Source organism: Mytilus trossulus, chromosome 1 (assembly GCF_036588685.1).
Source record: "Mytilus trossulus isolate FHL-02 chromosome 1, PNRI_Mtr1.1.1.hap1, whole genome shotgun sequence".
NCBI lineage: Eukaryota > Metazoa > Mollusca > Bivalvia > Mytilida > Mytilidae > Mytilus > Mytilus trossulus.
Genome location: NC_086373.1, coordinates 76,052,903 through 76,072,172, shown reverse-complemented (window position 1 = coordinate 76,072,172; position 19,270 = coordinate 76,052,903). Strand labels below are relative to the sequence as shown.

General features: G+C 30.9%; 1 protein-coding gene across 7 annotated transcripts in view; it reads left to right on the top strand.

Moving 5' to 3' along the window:
- Positions 1-19,270, top strand: part of LOC134685254 (uncharacterized) — a 67,058-nt gene that overhangs the window by 21,992 nt on the left and 25,796 nt on the right. The window contains exon 1 of one of the 7 annotated variants that reach the window (XM_063544853.1): positions 16,247-16,733. The exons of 5 other annotated variants lie outside the window; for them this stretch is intronic. In XM_063544853.1, the coding sequence (XP_063400923.1) occupies positions 16,647-16,733 (87 nt within the window). In that variant the 5' untranslated portion in view covers positions 16,247-16,646. Of the gene's footprint in view, positions 1-16,246; positions 16,734-18,844; positions 18,973-19,270 lie in introns of those variants that run through there. One more of the 7 variants, XM_063544863.1, reaches the window with a different exon arrangement.

The following is a 19,270-nucleotide window of genomic DNA, read 5'->3' as shown; positions in this document are numbered from 1 at the left end:
CCCATACCGCATAGTCAGCTATAAAAGACCCCGAAATGACATTGTAAAACAATGCATGGATATCGTGATGGGAATAAGTAGATGTGGAATTACAACGAACCCTGTTGTGTATGATGAGCCGAAATGTAAACATACTTATGATCTAGTTTACAAAGAACCTTTCTTGAGGAAGACATACCACATTACCTCGAAACAATTCCGTGCCTTCAGGTCTTTATCGCCCTTTTTTTAAATTCCAAATTTCAGTTTGAGCTGTCGTTATGGTGTGATTTGATTGCCAGTTCTGAAGAACGACATTAATTCACATAATGCTGTGTTCAGCAACCAAATACTTATATGCATTATAAAATGTGCATGATGTAAAATAACTTCAGGTGGTGTTGGTTCCTTCCATCTGTCTAAAGTTACAATAATATTTTTACTCTTTACAACCAGAACAATTATGAAAGATTAATATCAAACATGTTGTTATCATATATACACACAATTAATCATGGCTACCCTGGGTAGACTAAAGTGTTGATAAGATAATTTGCTTGCCACCTAAGTAACACATAAAATATTTGGAAACGTTTTGTAATATTCTTTTAAGCAGTAACAAAAATACTTCGTTGTGAGTTAAAAGTTTTGCCATTTCATATTTACTTTGAAATTACTGTATTAGTAATATACTTGAACAGTGCATTTGTCATTTTTGATACTGATTTATTGAAATTTTTAATCATGATTTGGGCTTGAGAACACAAAGGCGTATATATAACTTCTTTCAAAAAAAAAAGAAAAAAAAACTTTTTCAATATTTTTGCTGTATGGATGCACTCTTTTAATACAGCTAGGGTTTGAGATATGTTGATTGTTTTAATGTATTGTTTCAAAACAGCGAGGGTTCGAGACATGACTTTTTTTTTTATTTTAACGTTATGTCACACTTACAGTGAGTGAGGTTAAGAGACAATTAGGTTCTCTTGTAATTGTTACAGCGAGGTGCCAATTCTCATTTTTTTGATAGACTTCATTTATATGTAAACATTAATTTCATTCAGTTTTATAGCATTTGGCTCTTGTGGATGATTACCATGAGAAGAGTTTTGAACATAAAAAAAAATTATTGGCACCATTAGTAAAACATTTATGGAATAATCTACAAATATGACAAGAAAGATGATTCATATTTTAAGAAAATGATCTATAAGTCTTTTTTGTTTTGTATAGTCATAACCCTAAAAGATACAAGATTAAACTCAAGTGTGCAAACAGTCCCCATATATGGAGAGAAAAAAAATGACAGAACATCTTAACAACATTTGTATCATAGACAGTACAATCACTTTGATTTGTATTAACTGTAAAGTGGTTACTCTGCATGAAAGTCACTCAAACTTTACATCATTTTAAAAGTATTCAAGTATTAATTTTCTATCAGTTATACCGTTTAGTTTATATGAGTACTTGGATTTAAAGTATAATTGTATGGACTCATTTCACTTATATAATATATCACTACTTCGCCCATTGGTAATGTGAACATTAACATATATTGGTAGTCTAGGTTGATAGATTTCAATTTGTTTAAACTATATATTGTTCAAATATGATTGATATATGAAAAAGAAAAGATCAAATACATTTAATAAGTGCAATAAGTTTTGATCTAAAAAAAATCGTTTATATAAATTTTACTTTTTTCTCAAATTTGAATATATTAACTATGAAATTGTGTACCATCAAAGTTTTTGCAACAGATTCACATTTCAACCAGGACTTTTCTTTCATTTGCATGCTTAAAAGATATGAAATTGTATTAAATTGTGTACATGTCGTAACAGCTGCTATATCATATCAACAAAGTAAATATCACAACTACCCTCCTAACAACAAATATGAAATATTTATGTGGTTATAAAGATACATTCGTTACTCCTCGGATGTTTCCTTTCTCTCGGATCATTATACAAAGTCAAACATTTAATAGGAAATTAAATCTTTACAAATAACGATATGAATTTTTGTAATAGAGTATTTATTGGTAATGAGCGGATTCCGGAGCAACACTTGTCGTGTATTTTATCGAATATCCATAAATAACACGAACAAGTTGTGAACTAAGAAAAGAAATCCACATGGTTCATTTCAGATTTTAAATTGTAGCTAGTTTGTGAATTTGAATTGAGAATCATATAACAATCATGATATAACTTGATTAGTTTGGGTGGCCAGATTAAAAACAAAATTGTTAAGGTATTTTTGGAATGAAACATGTATATTCGACTAAATTTATCTAAGTTACAACATATATGCATACTTTGAAGACAGTTGATTCACTTTTGTCACGTTAAGACCAGATAATAAATGTCTTATACAAAATGTCATTGTGTGAGGCCCTCTTGTCAAGTCGTCTTTCTAAAACTATTTCCCCGCCTGTTTCAAAAACATTTCATTTTCACAAATCTAAAGGTAACCTATAGTATCAGCACTGAATTATTGATTGAGAGCTGAATTTAAAGGTAAAGGCAATATTGAATAAATTAACATTAAACAGAAAGTATCGTCAGCTTGTTAAATAGCGATTGCAAACCAATAAAGGATGATACTATTCATGTTTAAAAATTATATCTTTTTCAATTTGAAAACTCAATTTAAGTACGAAAGGGTCTTATTATTATGTAGATAACTATAGCATGTATAGGTTATGTTTTGTCATTTTGTTTTCTACAAAGAAAAGAACAGGAAATATGAGAAAAGCAAAAAAGTAAAATATTTATTTTCAATTCATATCAAATGACAATAGTAATTTAAACATGGAGATTAGAAAAATAAATAAATCAATTAATGAATTACTGCATGACAATTTGATAAATCATTCTCATAATATGTGTAAACCTAGCACATAATATATGAAAAATATGCATGTAATTGAATAATTCGTTTTATGGACTTGCGAAAACATGCAGCCTTTTCGATGTTATGTGGGGAATACACCACTATTGTAAAACAGCATTCTAGCAACACAAAAAATACATCTGAATATTTGCGTAATAAAGCGTAGCTAGTCGAATGTCTTTATAATCTTTCCCTATATGCGAGATCCAACTTTCGGTTTCTTGATTGGATACTTTAAAACCATGATTAATGCTCGAGACACACTTGACTTGTATAAGTTACAAGGTAAACGTTGTTTAATACTACCAAGCCATTGGTAACATACTTGAAACAGCATTCAACAAGTACAGTATTTGTCCTATAACACAACTATAATTCAAAGTCAAGGTTTTACAAACACTTTAGTTAACAATCCTAAATTTATGATTTATATCATATTTCAAACCTATTAAAATTTAAAAATGGGCCTCAGTATGTGAAGACAGTCTTTACTTTTCACACATTAAATGTTATTTTTTTCTTCTTTCTGAATTGGATTATGAATTACAGAGGGTAAATGGTGTGCTGATAATAGTACATACTGAAACAAAATAGATATGCATTACACGTCTTTTACTCTCTTTTAAAATTATAGAATTTGATATTGCGTGAATTATATTCTTTAAAGCTTCGATATGTAATGTTTATTCAGAAAGAAATTTTGCAACTTATTAATTGCTTTCTGTTTGCTTATCGTCCAGTAGCAAATATTACAAGCCTGTTGAAGTCAAGAAACAGGCCATTTAAGGAATAACAGTACTGTAGTTGTAGAGTTGCCACCGTCAATTGTAGATTTGACGGTCGCAAATGCAGTTTTACTGGCGACGCGTAGCGGAGACAGTAAAACGGAGATTTGCGACCGTCAAATCAAAATTGACGGTGGCAACTCTTCAACTACAGTCCTGTTATTCCGATTCTAATGCATTACAAAAAGAAAAAATACGATAAAACTTGAAAAAATGTCTTAATTTGACAAATAGAAAAAATCCGCGAAACTTCATGAATGATTTTGGCACAAAGACGTCATGGCTAAACGTGACGTCATGCAAATGAAAACTTCCAAACTTTTTTTTTATTTTTTTTTACAAAAATGAAGTTTTAACTCATTAGTAAAGTTGTCCTAAGTGTGTGATACTCACTCTTTTACGGTTGTTTTGCTTTCTAAAGATTTGCACATATTTTGTTTGCTTGACATATTACTGCAAGTGCTCATGGAACTTAACCGAGAGAACAAATGTTATACAGTAGAAAATTCTGTATGTTTCAAATTGGATTGAAAAAAAACGAACATATCGGTCCGTATTGTAAAATATTTGTCGAGAAAAATATAAAGCACGAAAACCAAAACTATCTGAATATTAAAGATAAAACAGGTCACGGACACTTTTATCTTAGTTTTCTGATAAAATAACAAAAATATGTCAGAATAGGATTTTTTGTCATGCTATTACTAAAGCACCTAACACTTGGATTATATCTTCAGAGACGGATAATAAATAGGCAATGATATCGAACTATGATGATATCGATTACATCTGTAGGCACTTAATATAAGCTAAGGTAAAAAGCGTTTTCTGGATTAACCTCCAAGCTTATACATTTATATGATATTCCACCAAGGCGAAGTAAATATATCTCAGTTTTAGGTATGGCCTTTTGTGTATCACTCTTGATTAAGTTTCCAATAAACATATTTTGGAAACGAGCATCACAGGAGAGACATTAATTTTCGAATTGCGCAATATGTTTGGTACCGTTAATGGTATTATCCCGACTGGAAGCGCTTATAACCAGCCATAGCGAAGAACAACTTTTGTTTTAGTATCATCATTCTCGAGTCTTGAATGTTTTCTTTTAATGTATAAATAGTGATTAATAGTATTTGGTACTTTAAGATTTGAGATACCTGCACAAAATTAATTAATTGTCATTGACTGTGTTTTATATAGATTATATGCATACCCAAGAGATTCTATTAATCGTCTTCATCAGAAAATGAGCTATAAATGTATTTCAATGCAAGCAATCATGCAATTAATCGATTTCGGGAATCTAAGTAATACTGAAAAAAGATTTATACGAACAATAAAGTGTAGTAAAAGGAAGTTTTTGATATAAAAAAAAAGGATATCAGATTGTTTAAATAAGATTAAAAAGAAACACATTTTGCTATGGTTTGAGAAGATTATTGAACAATTATAAATGAAATTTTGGCATAGTTTGATCTTGAATGTTTAAATCTAGTTTTATTTATGTTAATACTAATAACACTGAATGGCAAAGGTCATCTGATCTTTTACAAAAAAGACAGCTAAATAATATTTTGACAACCAAAATTCATAAATCTTACTGTATAAGTTTCTAATAATATTCAAGTACTTGTAATTACACAAAATTGATGTAAATGCGTAAATTTCATATTGAAGAGCTACTCAAAGGAAAATATTAAGTCGTATTATTTTCTGTATTATCTATTTAAAATGACAAAGAAATGATAAAGCACTCTAAAAAGAATTTGAAATGAAATATTTTATTATTTCCATAAATATATGATTTAAATGGTAATGATGCTTAAACATGAACGTTGAAAAGAGTTTTTATTTTTTATTCGATAGTAAAATTTGTCTATTCACTATTAATGTTTATTTCATCTAATCGTAAAGTAAACCATACAAGCGAATCAAAAGATTACAATTGCTTGCTTGGCAACAAACGGTGACTTGTATGGCATACACCTATTCATTAGCGTCACTTCCAAAATCTTTATCATAATTTGTTATTTTTTTCGTGACTACAAACATATACATACAACAAGATAGTTTCTTATTAAATAACAACCCCAGATAGTAAGACAATCGACATGGCAATGTCCAAACATCTAAAGCACAAATTTAATATGTTCAATCGGAGAGCAATTTGCAAGCGTTGAAAACTAGTCAGTTACTGCTACCAATTTCTTGGATGGGAATTTCTAGGATGTTAGCACCAACTAACGACCATTGGAGTACGAATATAACAGAAAAGAGATGAAGTATAATTTGCAATACCATGGAGACTATATATGACTGACTATGCGGTATGGGCTTTACTCATTTTTAAAGGCCGTACGGTGATCTGTAGCTGTTAATTTCTGTGTTGTTTGGTCTCCTGTGAAGAGTTGACTCATTGGCATTCATACCACATCTTTTTAATGTGTATTAACATATAGTGGTTTATTTTTTGCAATGAAATGTCGTTTAAATATTCCGAAAAAAGTCACTCGCTAGATTTAGCAATGGTACATCGTAGAGTAATTTATAAAGAACTTTCCAATGTCTGATGATAATTTCTTTGTAAAGATAAATAAACGCATTTGCATTAGAGTTTTAATACGTCATTCAAATAGTCTATTTAATTTAAATCTAACTGTCTTATTGCTTTATAAATATTGGTTACTTAAAAGCTAAGTGCATTATTGGAAGTAAATTCCGGATATGAAGAACTATATAAAATATGCATTTAAAATTGAAGTATATGGCGTCAAGACTAATGTATACTTAAAATATGTCTGTCTGTTTTCAAAAGAATACGTCTTGCCTTATTTAGAACTATAGCTTTTCTATAGATTGCTTGATTTGTTTGAGCTTTGGATTTTGCCATTTGCTAAGAGACTACGTTTTGTTATTTTTGTTTTTGCCTCTGATAAATCTAAATGTGTTTGGCTTTACATGTAGACGTATAAAGGTACATTGGCTTATCTGCTCCCAGTATTTATCCGTTTATGCAATATCTTCAATCTCAAGATGCCCATTTTCAAATACGCTAATGAGAAAATAATGATATTCATAAATTCGAAGATTATGCACCATCATAAGTGGGTTTCTTAACATAAACATTTGTCCACAAGTGTTCACATAACGTACTTGAAAAGTATATATGAACCTAACAGGCTCTGATTGTAGACACAGATAAGAATTGATCATATATACATACCTAGCTCGGCACGATCCGCACCGGGATGGATTATGTGGGAGCATTAGTTTAACCCTGTAGTGGAAATAAGTTCGATATCTTAAGTTAATGTCTTGTCCATTTAATATATTCAATAATCTTTTACAAGGTCATGGAGATTCAATAACGATATAGAACCAAATATATTTAATTTAATTCAAACGCAAACAACGGGTACATTTTTCATCAAATCTTAAAGTCGGCCACCTCAGTTCGTCTGTGGTTTTGTGGTCTTGTCGTATGATTAATCCTGCTTATTTCACTCTGTTTTAGGAATTCATACTAAACATTGAAACAGAATATGTGTGGTAAATATCAACGAGACAGCAATCCAAATACACAATTACCAAAATGTGTCTATATAGCAACACATTTTTCAACAACACTTTTAGGTCCAATTAAAAGAGTCAATTGTATTTTAAGCATTTGACTTCATGGACTATATATAACTTGGAATTAATCTTTATCCAATTTCTCAATTAAAAGTATATTAAAATTTGTATTGGTAATCTTTGGACTTGTACCGCAAACATATACATGCCCTAAATATTAAATAATATAATCTAACAAATGAATACATCAACTTTACATGGTAGTTACTTTAGGAGTAAATCAAAAATTGTTTCTCATCCTCTAATTGTAAAGTCTCTAAAAACGATTTCAAACAGAAATTGAAGAATATAACGTACTTATTATATTACAAATATTTGCAGTAATAATTGGTATAATGATAATGAGGATGATACAAAAAAACTTCGTCTTTATTCTTTTAAATTATTTTTTTTTTAATACCAAAGATTCATATAATATTTCTTTTTTATATGACAAAATACACTTGAATTACTGATCCCGTTCATTGAGTCCAAGTCCTATAACTTGATCAGTTGTGTATAAATATCATAATGTAAATCTTAATATTGTTGCGTAAAAATGTCATGCCCTCTTATTTTGACGAAACGCCACAGGGAGAACCAAAAAATACTATATGGACTTGTAATTTCCTTGATAACGACTTCTGGTATGTTCAAGGTGGGGGATAGAAAGAAAAATATAGCTGATAAAGGAATTAAACACATAAGTCTCCGCTGTGTTTTGAAGACGTACACTACGTCATTGTATCTATAGGATAATGTCAGTTCTTAAGAACTTGCTTGGGTAAAAGTGCAATACTTTATTGATTGAAAAAACAGTACAAGATCAAATCTATGTGTTCACCTATTGAATGGTGTCAAAAGGTCGGGTAAATATAATATAGATTTTTTCAAACAAAATATTTTTTGTATTTTCGAACAAATATAATTTTGAAATCATTATTTCCTTATAAAGGATTTGTGCAATGAAAACAAACAAAGCAGACATTATCTAAATACGACTTTTTAAAAGAAACATAAAGAATCGAGAATATTCGAGACACTCTGGTCACACATACGCAATATATTATCTTCACATGACGTCAACATTTTGACGCATAAGATGTATTGTTCAATACAAAATAAAAGATTAGCTGAAAAATATCAGAACTGAAATTGGGTGCTAATAACTGTTTAAGTCTAAATGACTTTCACGGGTAGCACTTTTGACCCGGCCACAAGAAGAAAAACAAAGTTGCACATTTGTAAATAGTTCTTGTTCCTCGTGCACTTAGAGCTCTGTCGTGCACTATTGGTCTCTTTAATCATGCTTGCAATATGACTAAACAAATCTGGGAGAATATGATCTATTTACTAACTACCATCATTGGCCTTAAATTAGCTTTACTAAATGTGGGTACACTTATATAGGTGGTTCGTGTGTCTGTCTTCAGGTTATTGTGTGTGTGCTTCATGTCAATCTGAAGTATGATTGTTACAGATAAGTTATACTTTGTACTCATTGATGATGGTCGAATGGTTACCTATTGGTGCTTCAATCCGCTTTATTGGGACTCTGTTGGAAATTTGTCGCATTGGAAATCATACCTCAACTCTTTATTTTATACTGTATATCAAAAGGGGTTCATAGTGTAAAAAAAATTAAATATGAAATACACTTAAGTTAATGCAATCTATCCAGCATCGGATATTTTTTTTAACATCAAAGCTCCAGATAGAAGTTCATTTTCACTCTTTGACTATTTTTCACCATAACCTCAGCACTAAGGTAGGCTGTCCACATCCTGTTGAATTTCGCTTGCTTAGTGAATATAGTTCACGTTGTTTACTTTAACATCTTTCGAATAGGATGGTCTGTGTCGTTTTATTATAAATCGAAATATCGACATTTCATTCTCAAACAGTTTGTTATAATTTATCATATTCAGTACAGCTGAACTTATCAAAAGACCGTTACATACCGATGTTTAAAGAGAATGTATATACATAAGCTATTGAAAGAAATTTTAATACATCTCTATCTTTCTACTCATCTTTCATGAATTCAGTAAAAACATTTTTATTGAGGTACAAAATTAAATGGTTTTTGTCACCTGTCTGTATACGTCAACAATACAAAGAATTGTAAATTTAATTGAAATGTACAATAAAAGTGCATTCTTTAATATATGTTATCATGACAGATCGTTTAACCAAACAATGAACAATGAAATCTTTTTCTATGACTTTTGTCGATTTTCGTTCTCTTCCCTCCAATTTATCAACTTGTTGGATATGCGTACATAACGTACTGTAGGCTCAAGTCAGGCCTATATTTTGGCATTGCACAAGATCAAGCATGATTTTCTCTGATTGTCTATGACGTCTTAACAGTAAACCCTATGGACGTGTACTGATTTATATTTAAGTCTTATATGTCAATAGTCATTATACTTAGGCTTGAGTACTATCATATCTGTATTTTGTGTCCTTAGAGTTTTTGTTTGTTGTTTTTGTGTCCCATTCTGATGAGTAAAGCCCTTTACACCACTGTGAAAGGAAGAGGTTGGACATTTTCAGAGAAGTTTAACCCCGACACATTCTTCATATTCCTGTCCCAAGTCAGAAGCTTGTAATTCAGTGCATGGTTGTCGTTTGTTGCTGTATACAATATTTATTTTTGGTAAATTGTTCTGTGCATACATCTGACCGTTCGTGTTCTCGTTAAGGTTTGTCATGTTAGGGCTTTTTTAAGCGTGCTATGCGGTATGGGCTTTGTCCATTGTATTGATGAAGCCAGTTTAGTGACATATAATTGCTAACTTCTACATAACTGGCTCTCTGTTGAAGAGTTGTCTCATTGGTAATTGGTAATCATAGCTCATTTTCTTATTTTTATATAAACAAACGATTATTTTACAAAACAAAGTGAACACATTGTTATAAGATGTGCCACAAAGTCAGAATAATCTGATTAGAATCTCCTGTCTTTGTTTTTCTATAAAAATCACAAAAAGTCCGAATTGGATCACACATTAGTCCAGCAACGCAGAAAAAAATCGCAATGACATTATGCACTATAGTACTAGTATAAGCATACGAGCTTAGAGGTACCGATTAACTTCATGCAATAGTTCGCCAATATATAATGAATTTTAAAGTCATGATAGTAATTTGTGCACGGTTTATTGGGTGTTTTACTTTCACGGCATATGAACTAAATAGGCCCACGGAACGGGAAATTTCACGAACGTTAAGGTGGTAGATGCATTTTACACCTGTACCTTGTCATGCTGCCTGGGCCTTGTGTGTTTGTCTATGTTTGATAACTTGTCTGGTTGGTTTTCTCGGAGGAATCGAGTGTTGGAAATTTATGAGTTCTGTTACACTGACCAGTATTTGTAATAATTCCTGCTACCGATTTGAATGGTACTTTCCTCTAGTGTTAAGCTAACCGCAAGTTTAAAATTTTGACTCTTCGTCTTGTGTCTTGTATGCATAATGACCCCATTGAAAGTAAAGGTCATACAATAGTATGTCAATAAAACCAGCAGATGGACACTGGATTATATTCATGAATAATGAAAAATATGAAAAAAAAATCAAATTACACAACATAAAGATATTGTTTGGTTGTTTGGAGTTACTTGCATGTTTCGTTCATTATGCCTGTTGATTTATTTGAATTATTATACAATTTATCGCCTTGGATATGGAAAGTTCCACACCCTATAACTATAACAACCCTTGTAATAACTCTTTGAAGGCATTTTAGGTGACCTTTTGATATATAGACACAACTCCTCAGCATATTCAACATTCCCCCTCCTCCAGTGGCAGATCAATTCCCGCCCTCAATGCTGGTCAACCCTCTTCCAAGAACTTACTAATCGGATTGATTGTTGTTGATGTGCTCTCAATGGGAATATGTATTAAATATTTGTCACTGGACGTTAAGCAAACACAAATCAATCATATACACATGACATATCCAACATGGTGTCAGTAGATTTATTTGAGGATAAATGGATAAATGTGCTTGCTAATATCAGAGATGTATTACCGTGTAGCGTTCTGTTGGCTTATCTATTTATGGGCGTCCTATATATATTCACAACTCAAAGGGTCTTCCTAGTGTTAGAATGTGATTATATAACATAAAATACAGGAGAGGTTTTATAGAAAATATCTCCATGTATTACCATAGTTATCAACAAAATAGTATTGATAACTACTTCTATAAAATGAATAAATCATTATTGCTTCCAGCAAAGTCGACACTTATTTCACTCGGAAACCATTAGGGATTTCCTTGACAACGAAGACTATAATGTTTGACTTAAGTCATGTGTGTAGGTGAACCTAAAAAAGAATGTGGTTACTCTATCACAATATTAAATTATACTTTTTAAAGATCATTTGATACAAGAGAAGCCAAAGTGAACCTAAACATTTGCCGACTTTTGTAAAACATAATGCTTAAGTTATAAAAGTTGTTTTGGTGTATTGTGACAGGAAAATATATATATTGTAAGAAATCCTGGTCCCCGTCGCCTGATTTAGGTCGATTGCATCTGAATAAATGCTTATAAGATCTTATGTATATAAACTATATGTAAAAATAAGATGACCGCATTTTACGTAGAAAATTATCGAAAAATTTGTGAAGTGATTGTGGAACAGTTCGGTAAGGACTGACGAGTGGACTCTCCAATCTTCAAATTATACACCCATGCATGACTCCAGGGTTAATAAAAGTTTCTCTGCAAAATGTTCTTGATACATTGAATTTGTTTAGTTGGTTTTTTCTTTTAGTGTGTTTTATGTTTCTGTCGTTTATTCCATGTTCAATTTTGGTCATATTTATGGAAATTCAATGTTTATTTTGAAAACGATTTAGCTTGTTTCATATTTCAATATACCTAAAATAAATGTCTCCAAATATAAACTAGATATGTAATGTACTTTATAAAAATATATACCACAATAGTATAGTAATACATAGACCACTTTAAACTTTATCTGCAAATCAAAAGTTTAATACTTATTTGAAATTAATATACTTTTAATTAAATGTTTAAAATTTCTTTAAACCATTTGATGACTTTCTAGCATTGTATATTTATAATTATTTTGCTTTATGTGATGAAATATATGACCGGATATTTAACTGTTGATTGTTTTTCTTCAAAGGTTCATTTTTGGAGCTCTGAATACAAGTAATAGCTTTTGCATTCATGTTTTATACCATTGTGTTGTGAGACAAAATCTCTTTCGTTATAATTTGGTTTGCTGGAGGCCATTATGTACTAAATCCAAACAAATATTTCATAAAGTTTGAGCAGATATTTAATAAGTATAAACAATATTTATTAAATCAAATAAAATATAAGGGTTTCAAAATAAAAGAGTATTATGTTGTTTAAAAGTGCTAAAAGGTATAAGGAAGATAAATTCGACCTGATTTACAATGTTTAATTGATCAAGGGTTTGTGCATTATGTACTCGGAATTTACTTATTTGTCGATTTAACATCTCAAAGCATAAGTAGGTTATGCAGGAGATACTCACTTTGTGTGTATTGAAACCTAGATATAATTTTTGCCGAGTTACTCTTTTTCCTATCTGAAAACGTACACAGTTCATGGCTTGTACATGCATGTTGTAAGAAAGGAAATAACTGTTATATCACACCGAATTGAACATTGTCAAACCAACAACTAGGATGGATCGGTCTTATTCTTTGCATTCAGTAGGCATTCTTTAAAAGATTAAATTACAGGGGTGATAATCGAACCCACTGTTAGCTCATGCAAAAAGTAAAACTACAAAAATGTAGGACCTACGGATCATTAGCTGTCAAATTTACATCACCGATTTGACTCAAATTCTCCAAGACTTATAACATACTAAAACGTTTATCCAAATTAAAAAAAAAAAAATATTTAAACAATTAAAAATAATGCAAGGACTCAATAAGATGTATCAGAATTTCGTGTAAATTTGAGCCTAGACGCCATCTAATTATCCATAGAGATGAGCACCGAAAACTGCCGACGATCATATAAAATCAAAAAAATCGTTCTACATAAATATATATTATTTTTGCTTTTGTCTTAATTTGTTTTTAGATACTTTACATTTTGCTAATATGCTATACAATAAGTATATTCGTTTGATTTATTATTAGTTGGTTCTTTCTAAACGTGCTGTGCAAATTGAGAACTATACACGAACAACTTATACGCTAGGTATGTTTCGCATGCTTGGAATGCCACTGTTAAACAATGGTATGTTAGATAAAATGCAGATATTTTGCCATTTGACAGTCCCAATTATGAATAGACGTGATGCGAACTTATACACTCAGCGTACTCTCTCTTTGAAAGGGTATTACTGCCCGTCGGAACAAGACCAATGAGACACCAGTTTAAAAGCCTAGTCACCGTTTGGGTGCAGTGTCTTCGACATAGCTGAAATTTATTAATTTCGTTTATAAGAATAATTAAGCTACGTTTAAGTTGTGAAACTTTTAAATCAAATAGAGTTATTCCCCTTCGTATGAACAAGCTGCAGTGTGAGAGCGTCGAAGGAATAAAAACACAAGAGTTCTTTATACTGTACTATTTTTTATAAAAAAATGTTTATCAAATCCAAAACAAAAATAAACAATACTATCTGCAGATCAGGTATGGTTTAATATGATCAAATTATCATAAACATATTACCTCGAATTAGTTAAACTTATCAATGAACACAAGACAGTTTTTTTTCTTGGATAATCAAATCTATACACAAAAGTCTTAAAGATTTAAAACTTTTGATTGTAAAAAATGGAATCACGTACAGATAGAGACTGCCGATATGTACCAGAAATCTTGTGATCCTCCTTTTATGTCGATGATATGCTTCGAACATTTACCAAATATCCCATCTTTGTTTAAAAGCATCAATGAGGATAATGCCTACCAATAATAAACGTATTCTCTAAGCAAGTTTGAAAAGGTCAGAAATAATGAGTCGACAGTTTACTTATCTTCTCATCACCAGTTATGGTTAGGGCTTTTAAACATGAATTAACTATGCACTAACATATCACACGGATATTGGATGATGATGGAAGTGTTAAACGACCTTGACTGGCTATACAGCCCTCGGTGAGTATCAGAGGCACAGTAAACGAAATTAAATACTGGTGTATGTGCATGCGTATACTTGCTACATGTTCCTTCCAAATGTTCTGGTTTTTTTCTTCAATTGTACCCCTCCAACAGTTCTACGACAGTAACAGTAACTTAGAACTTGCCATAATATTGACATCTACAAACTTGTTTAGTTTGTCTGAAACTTTTTCCAAGGGCGATCAGTATTATGGCAGTTTTTAGTAAACATATATTTGTGAGAAAGAAATGAAAGAAAGGCCAAAGGGAATTGTTTCTCCAAGGTCAATCAGTATACTTGGGCATTCAATATCATGGTAGTTTTCAGTCAACATATAAACTAGTAACAAAGAAATAACAGAAAGGGAATTATAGCAAGTTTAGTGTATTCGGTGAACATTGAAAATATCGATACAATTGACATATCGTATGGCCTTGACTACATTTCAAGCACCAGCGGTCGGGTGCAGTTTGTGATTGGATCTGTACCAAAAATAATATCGTAATAGTAAATGTATCACCAACTCAATGTGGTGTATGCACCAGGCATGATTGCATACGTTTTTAGTTGTTGTGATTTTTTTTAGATCTGTTTTTTTTTTTTTTAGGTTTAATTTGATTTTGAATTTCATTTACCATGGTAATAAATATTAAGTAAACGAGCATTTGAATGTGTTAACTCTTTTTGTTATTATTATTATTGTTATTGGGCAATGACTATGATATATATTTCTCTAATCAACTGTTGTCATATGGTACATTTAGTATAACTACTTATATCATTATCTTAAATTTACATGCGTTTATTGTTTCAGTAATTATATAGAAGTGAAACGTTTTAAGTATGAATTTCAATAAGGGTCTTCAAATTTACATTGTGTATTGAAACTAGTGGATGACATGAAGACAATTAGAGGTTATCAGTGTAAAGTTATTTTCATGTCAAAATCACAAAACTCATAATTTAAACAGCTAACTGCTGTCCTTCATAATAAGGTAACTAGAGGGAAGATCAACAAAAGACTAAAATAATAGTAATAATTGAACTATACTGCTTTACTTACACTGTGTTTCTAATGTAAACATTATTAATGCTTCGTAGCAGTTTGTTTTAGTTTCACTTAGATATGAAAACAAACAAAAGTCAAGTCAATCGAAATTTTATCAATGTATTTTTTAATAATTCTATTAATGTTTCCAAGTGTTAATTTGATATCCAATGTTTCGATTGAAATAGTTCATTTAGATAATTTGCATCGTGTAACATTGATATAGCTTTGAATGGCAACACTACTGTTTGGTTGTTACAAATGGACTTTATATATTTATAAGACTCTTAATATAATGAAATGTACATTTTTTCAATATCCATTTGATGATTTTTTGAACGATAGATTTTAACTTTTGTTATACAGTCGTTTAAACGGCAGACAAAACCATCGACTGAAGTAGTTTTAAGTTATACAGCTTGCTTAGTTTTATTAGTTTATGGCAGGTATATTTGTGAAAATACCCCTGCATAACCCTACTTGTACATACATAGAAAAATTGATCAGTAAATCATTTTAGTTTTTTTTTTACTTGACTGAAAGGTTACGAACAATAAGTTTAAAACAGAATTACATGAAATTGATCCGGGTCTTTTATTCAAGTACAAAAAAATATCAACACGATTGAACAGAATGAATTAAACCTTCGCATTCAAATATAATAATGATCGTTTAACTACAAATAAACACCATCCGGCTATGCTAGAAACATGGAACGATTCACCAATAGATACGATAAAGAATATCATTACATATTAAATGTGTGTGTATTGGTCTCAAAAGGAACTGTTCGATGTTGAAGATTGTTTGCCAATGATATCCAAATCAATCAAACATTTAATCCTTAAATAAGTCAAAGGCAAACACAACGATTTCTGCGGCATCCCGCTGACATTCATTTGTCTAAGGTCCAAACATTTCCTATTTTACAAACTGTCAGTGAGTGTTTACTTTACCAAGTTTTTACTGATCTACATTTACAAGCAGACGCCGTTACCCTTGGTATTTAAAGGAGCATTGTGAAAACATAAGATTTAGGTGATACGACATTCTCTTTTCAAAATCTGTGATCGGAAGAGGAGACCTTTGTTTACAAATATCCGGATAAATAATTGTACTTCGTGTAATTGGGTTCTGTGTTAATCTCGTATCTGGATTATTAGAGATAAATATTGAGAATGGCATGGGTATGGCCTTCGGAAAACCAAGTTCAGAAGAAGATTACCAGGCCAACGTCTATCACAACTCAACCAAAAAGGCCAAAAGTATGTAATGTTTTCATAGCATATTACAACTGTTACTGTTTATGTTATGCTCTAATGAGCATTCATGTTGGACTTTTTGATGTTCGTTTTTTTTTTATTTAGTCAGTTTCAATGTCAAAACAATGATGTTTCTTTTTTGTGGTGAAGTTTTACTTTATGAAACATTTCATGTTTAATAACATTTCCAAACATTTCATATCTTATAGACATGTGTAACTAAATTGACCTGAAATTGCCCTGCTTTTTGTCGTGTAAGCTAGTGTACTTAACTTTTCATAGTTTTGTCAGTTTTATCAACTGTTTAAGCAAGGTCCTACACTTTTAATATCAAATTCTTACACACATTTATCCAGTTAATTTACCCCTTTCACGAGAAAAAAATATGTCTCGGCATGTTTCATAAAATAATGCATAAATCTATACATAGTATAGCTTTGTCATTGTCGTTTATTTTTATTTTATTCATTGACTAATCTTTCTCATCCTATTGAGAAGACATGGGATGCACGAAAGCTAGATAAGGTTTCTATGTTAAACATACAGGTCATGTAAAAGAAGGCACCCCATTGTCATGTTTGAAGTATTCTTGTAGCAGTTTTAAATCGACCAAATACTTTATATTAAATATAACTATTACAAGTCTGTAGAATTATCATAACTTGCATATGGAAAGGATTAAACAAAGCAATAAAAAGTTATAATGTTAAACCCCCCCAAAAAAGAGTATAAACAATTTCTGTAAACTGAAATTGAATGTTAGATAGCATAGAACCGTTGTCACCAGATGAAAAAGACTTATGGTATCAAGAATTTTGAGAATATCGGTGAACCATGCATTTCACTACATATTTGAATGCATGCAGAATATGTAAACCTTGAAACCAAGTATCACCAAACAGACTTGGTTTCTCCATCTTAGAAAATGGATACAATGAGAACAAATAAAACATTTGTAAGCTCATGTCAGCAGCTCAAACTCTTAACCTTACACTTCATGCCCTCATGTTAACTGAAACCGACTGTACATTTCGATTTACCAAATATATTACCTTTTAAGCACATATTAGTTGATTTTTTGTTATTTCATATTTTTTTCTAATTGTGGCAAGAAATTAATCTGCTATGATCAATTCAGTTGCATGAAAAAATTGAATCTTAAGATTTTTGCCATATTTTTAGCGACAAGTACTTCATGCATATTCAGAACGAGAACAATCAACGAAGGTTCTGCAAAGTGACTTATCCAGGATGGTACTGTCAAATGATGGAACGTTAGATATGGACAAAAAATTTGCACTCTATCATACCACATAAGACACCCTAACTTTTGTTTGTTAAGGTTCTTAAACGTACAACAGTGTGTCGCTCTTCCTACATGAGGCATCTTTCCAATTCAGATCAAATGTGGATGTGCATTTATACACCCCACACTACCAAACGGCTGCTCATCGTCGGGGTTTTACTGACGAATGGGAAAACTCGATAAAGATGATTTCTATACTCCCATCAATCCGCAGGCTGTGGAATGTTTAAACGTAAACAAGTTAATAAGCACTACAATGAATTTTGAAGTACCCCGAGTTGGGATTTAGGAAATTGAGGTGATTTGTTTTGTTATTTGTGTTTTTTTTCTAGCTTATTGTCTTGCAGTCTTATGTTGAATCATTATCTTCCGGTTTTTATATATTCATTATTCTTTCTGTATCAATTCTTGAAATAGTTACTATTGCAGCCATAACAACTTTATTTTCACAGCAAATAGATTTAAGTTATTTACACAATAGAAAACTCAAGTCCTATATTTGTTCCTAAATTGGTAATGTTATACTGAAACAAACATAGATGGTAGCTGGTAGATGATACTATATGTCAATGGTAACAATGAAACGTACATTATATTGACATGTAACACGCTCTGTATTGTTCTGTATTAAATACCAAACTAAGATGATTTAAACTTTTTATTGTTTTGAAACATTGAGGAAATTTGAACGTTAGATGATATCAATAAATATAGTCATTAATTTTATTTGTACATAAGATACGCCATTTATTTGTATATTAGATATGCATAAACTTGTAAAAGAAGTTAAAGATGATTTTAGCGTAGAACTATTTACTAGTATTTTGGAAGAATTCTTTTTGAATCTTGTCTGGAGAGCGCAACGACTATAACATGGCCTCTTCATTTCGCGAAAATAACTCGCTTCGGAATCCTCGAAAGAATGGAAACACCAAGGTAGGTATATATATAATCTATGTTCATCGTGTAAGAATGACCCTTTAATTGATTTTTTTTTTAAATTATATCAAATCATATCATTTCTACAAAACTTTTTTATATTTACAATTTTTAAAAATAACAATTCTACGAGATCATTGCATGAACATATTATTTTAAAAGATACAAGTATAGTAGATGACACAGTAGATTTATCTGTTGCAGATCAGTAATAAGATCGAACATTGTGACCAATCATATCGCTACTAAGTCCGATGAAGCTTATTTTGGGAATAGTTTAGTAGTTAAATTCGCT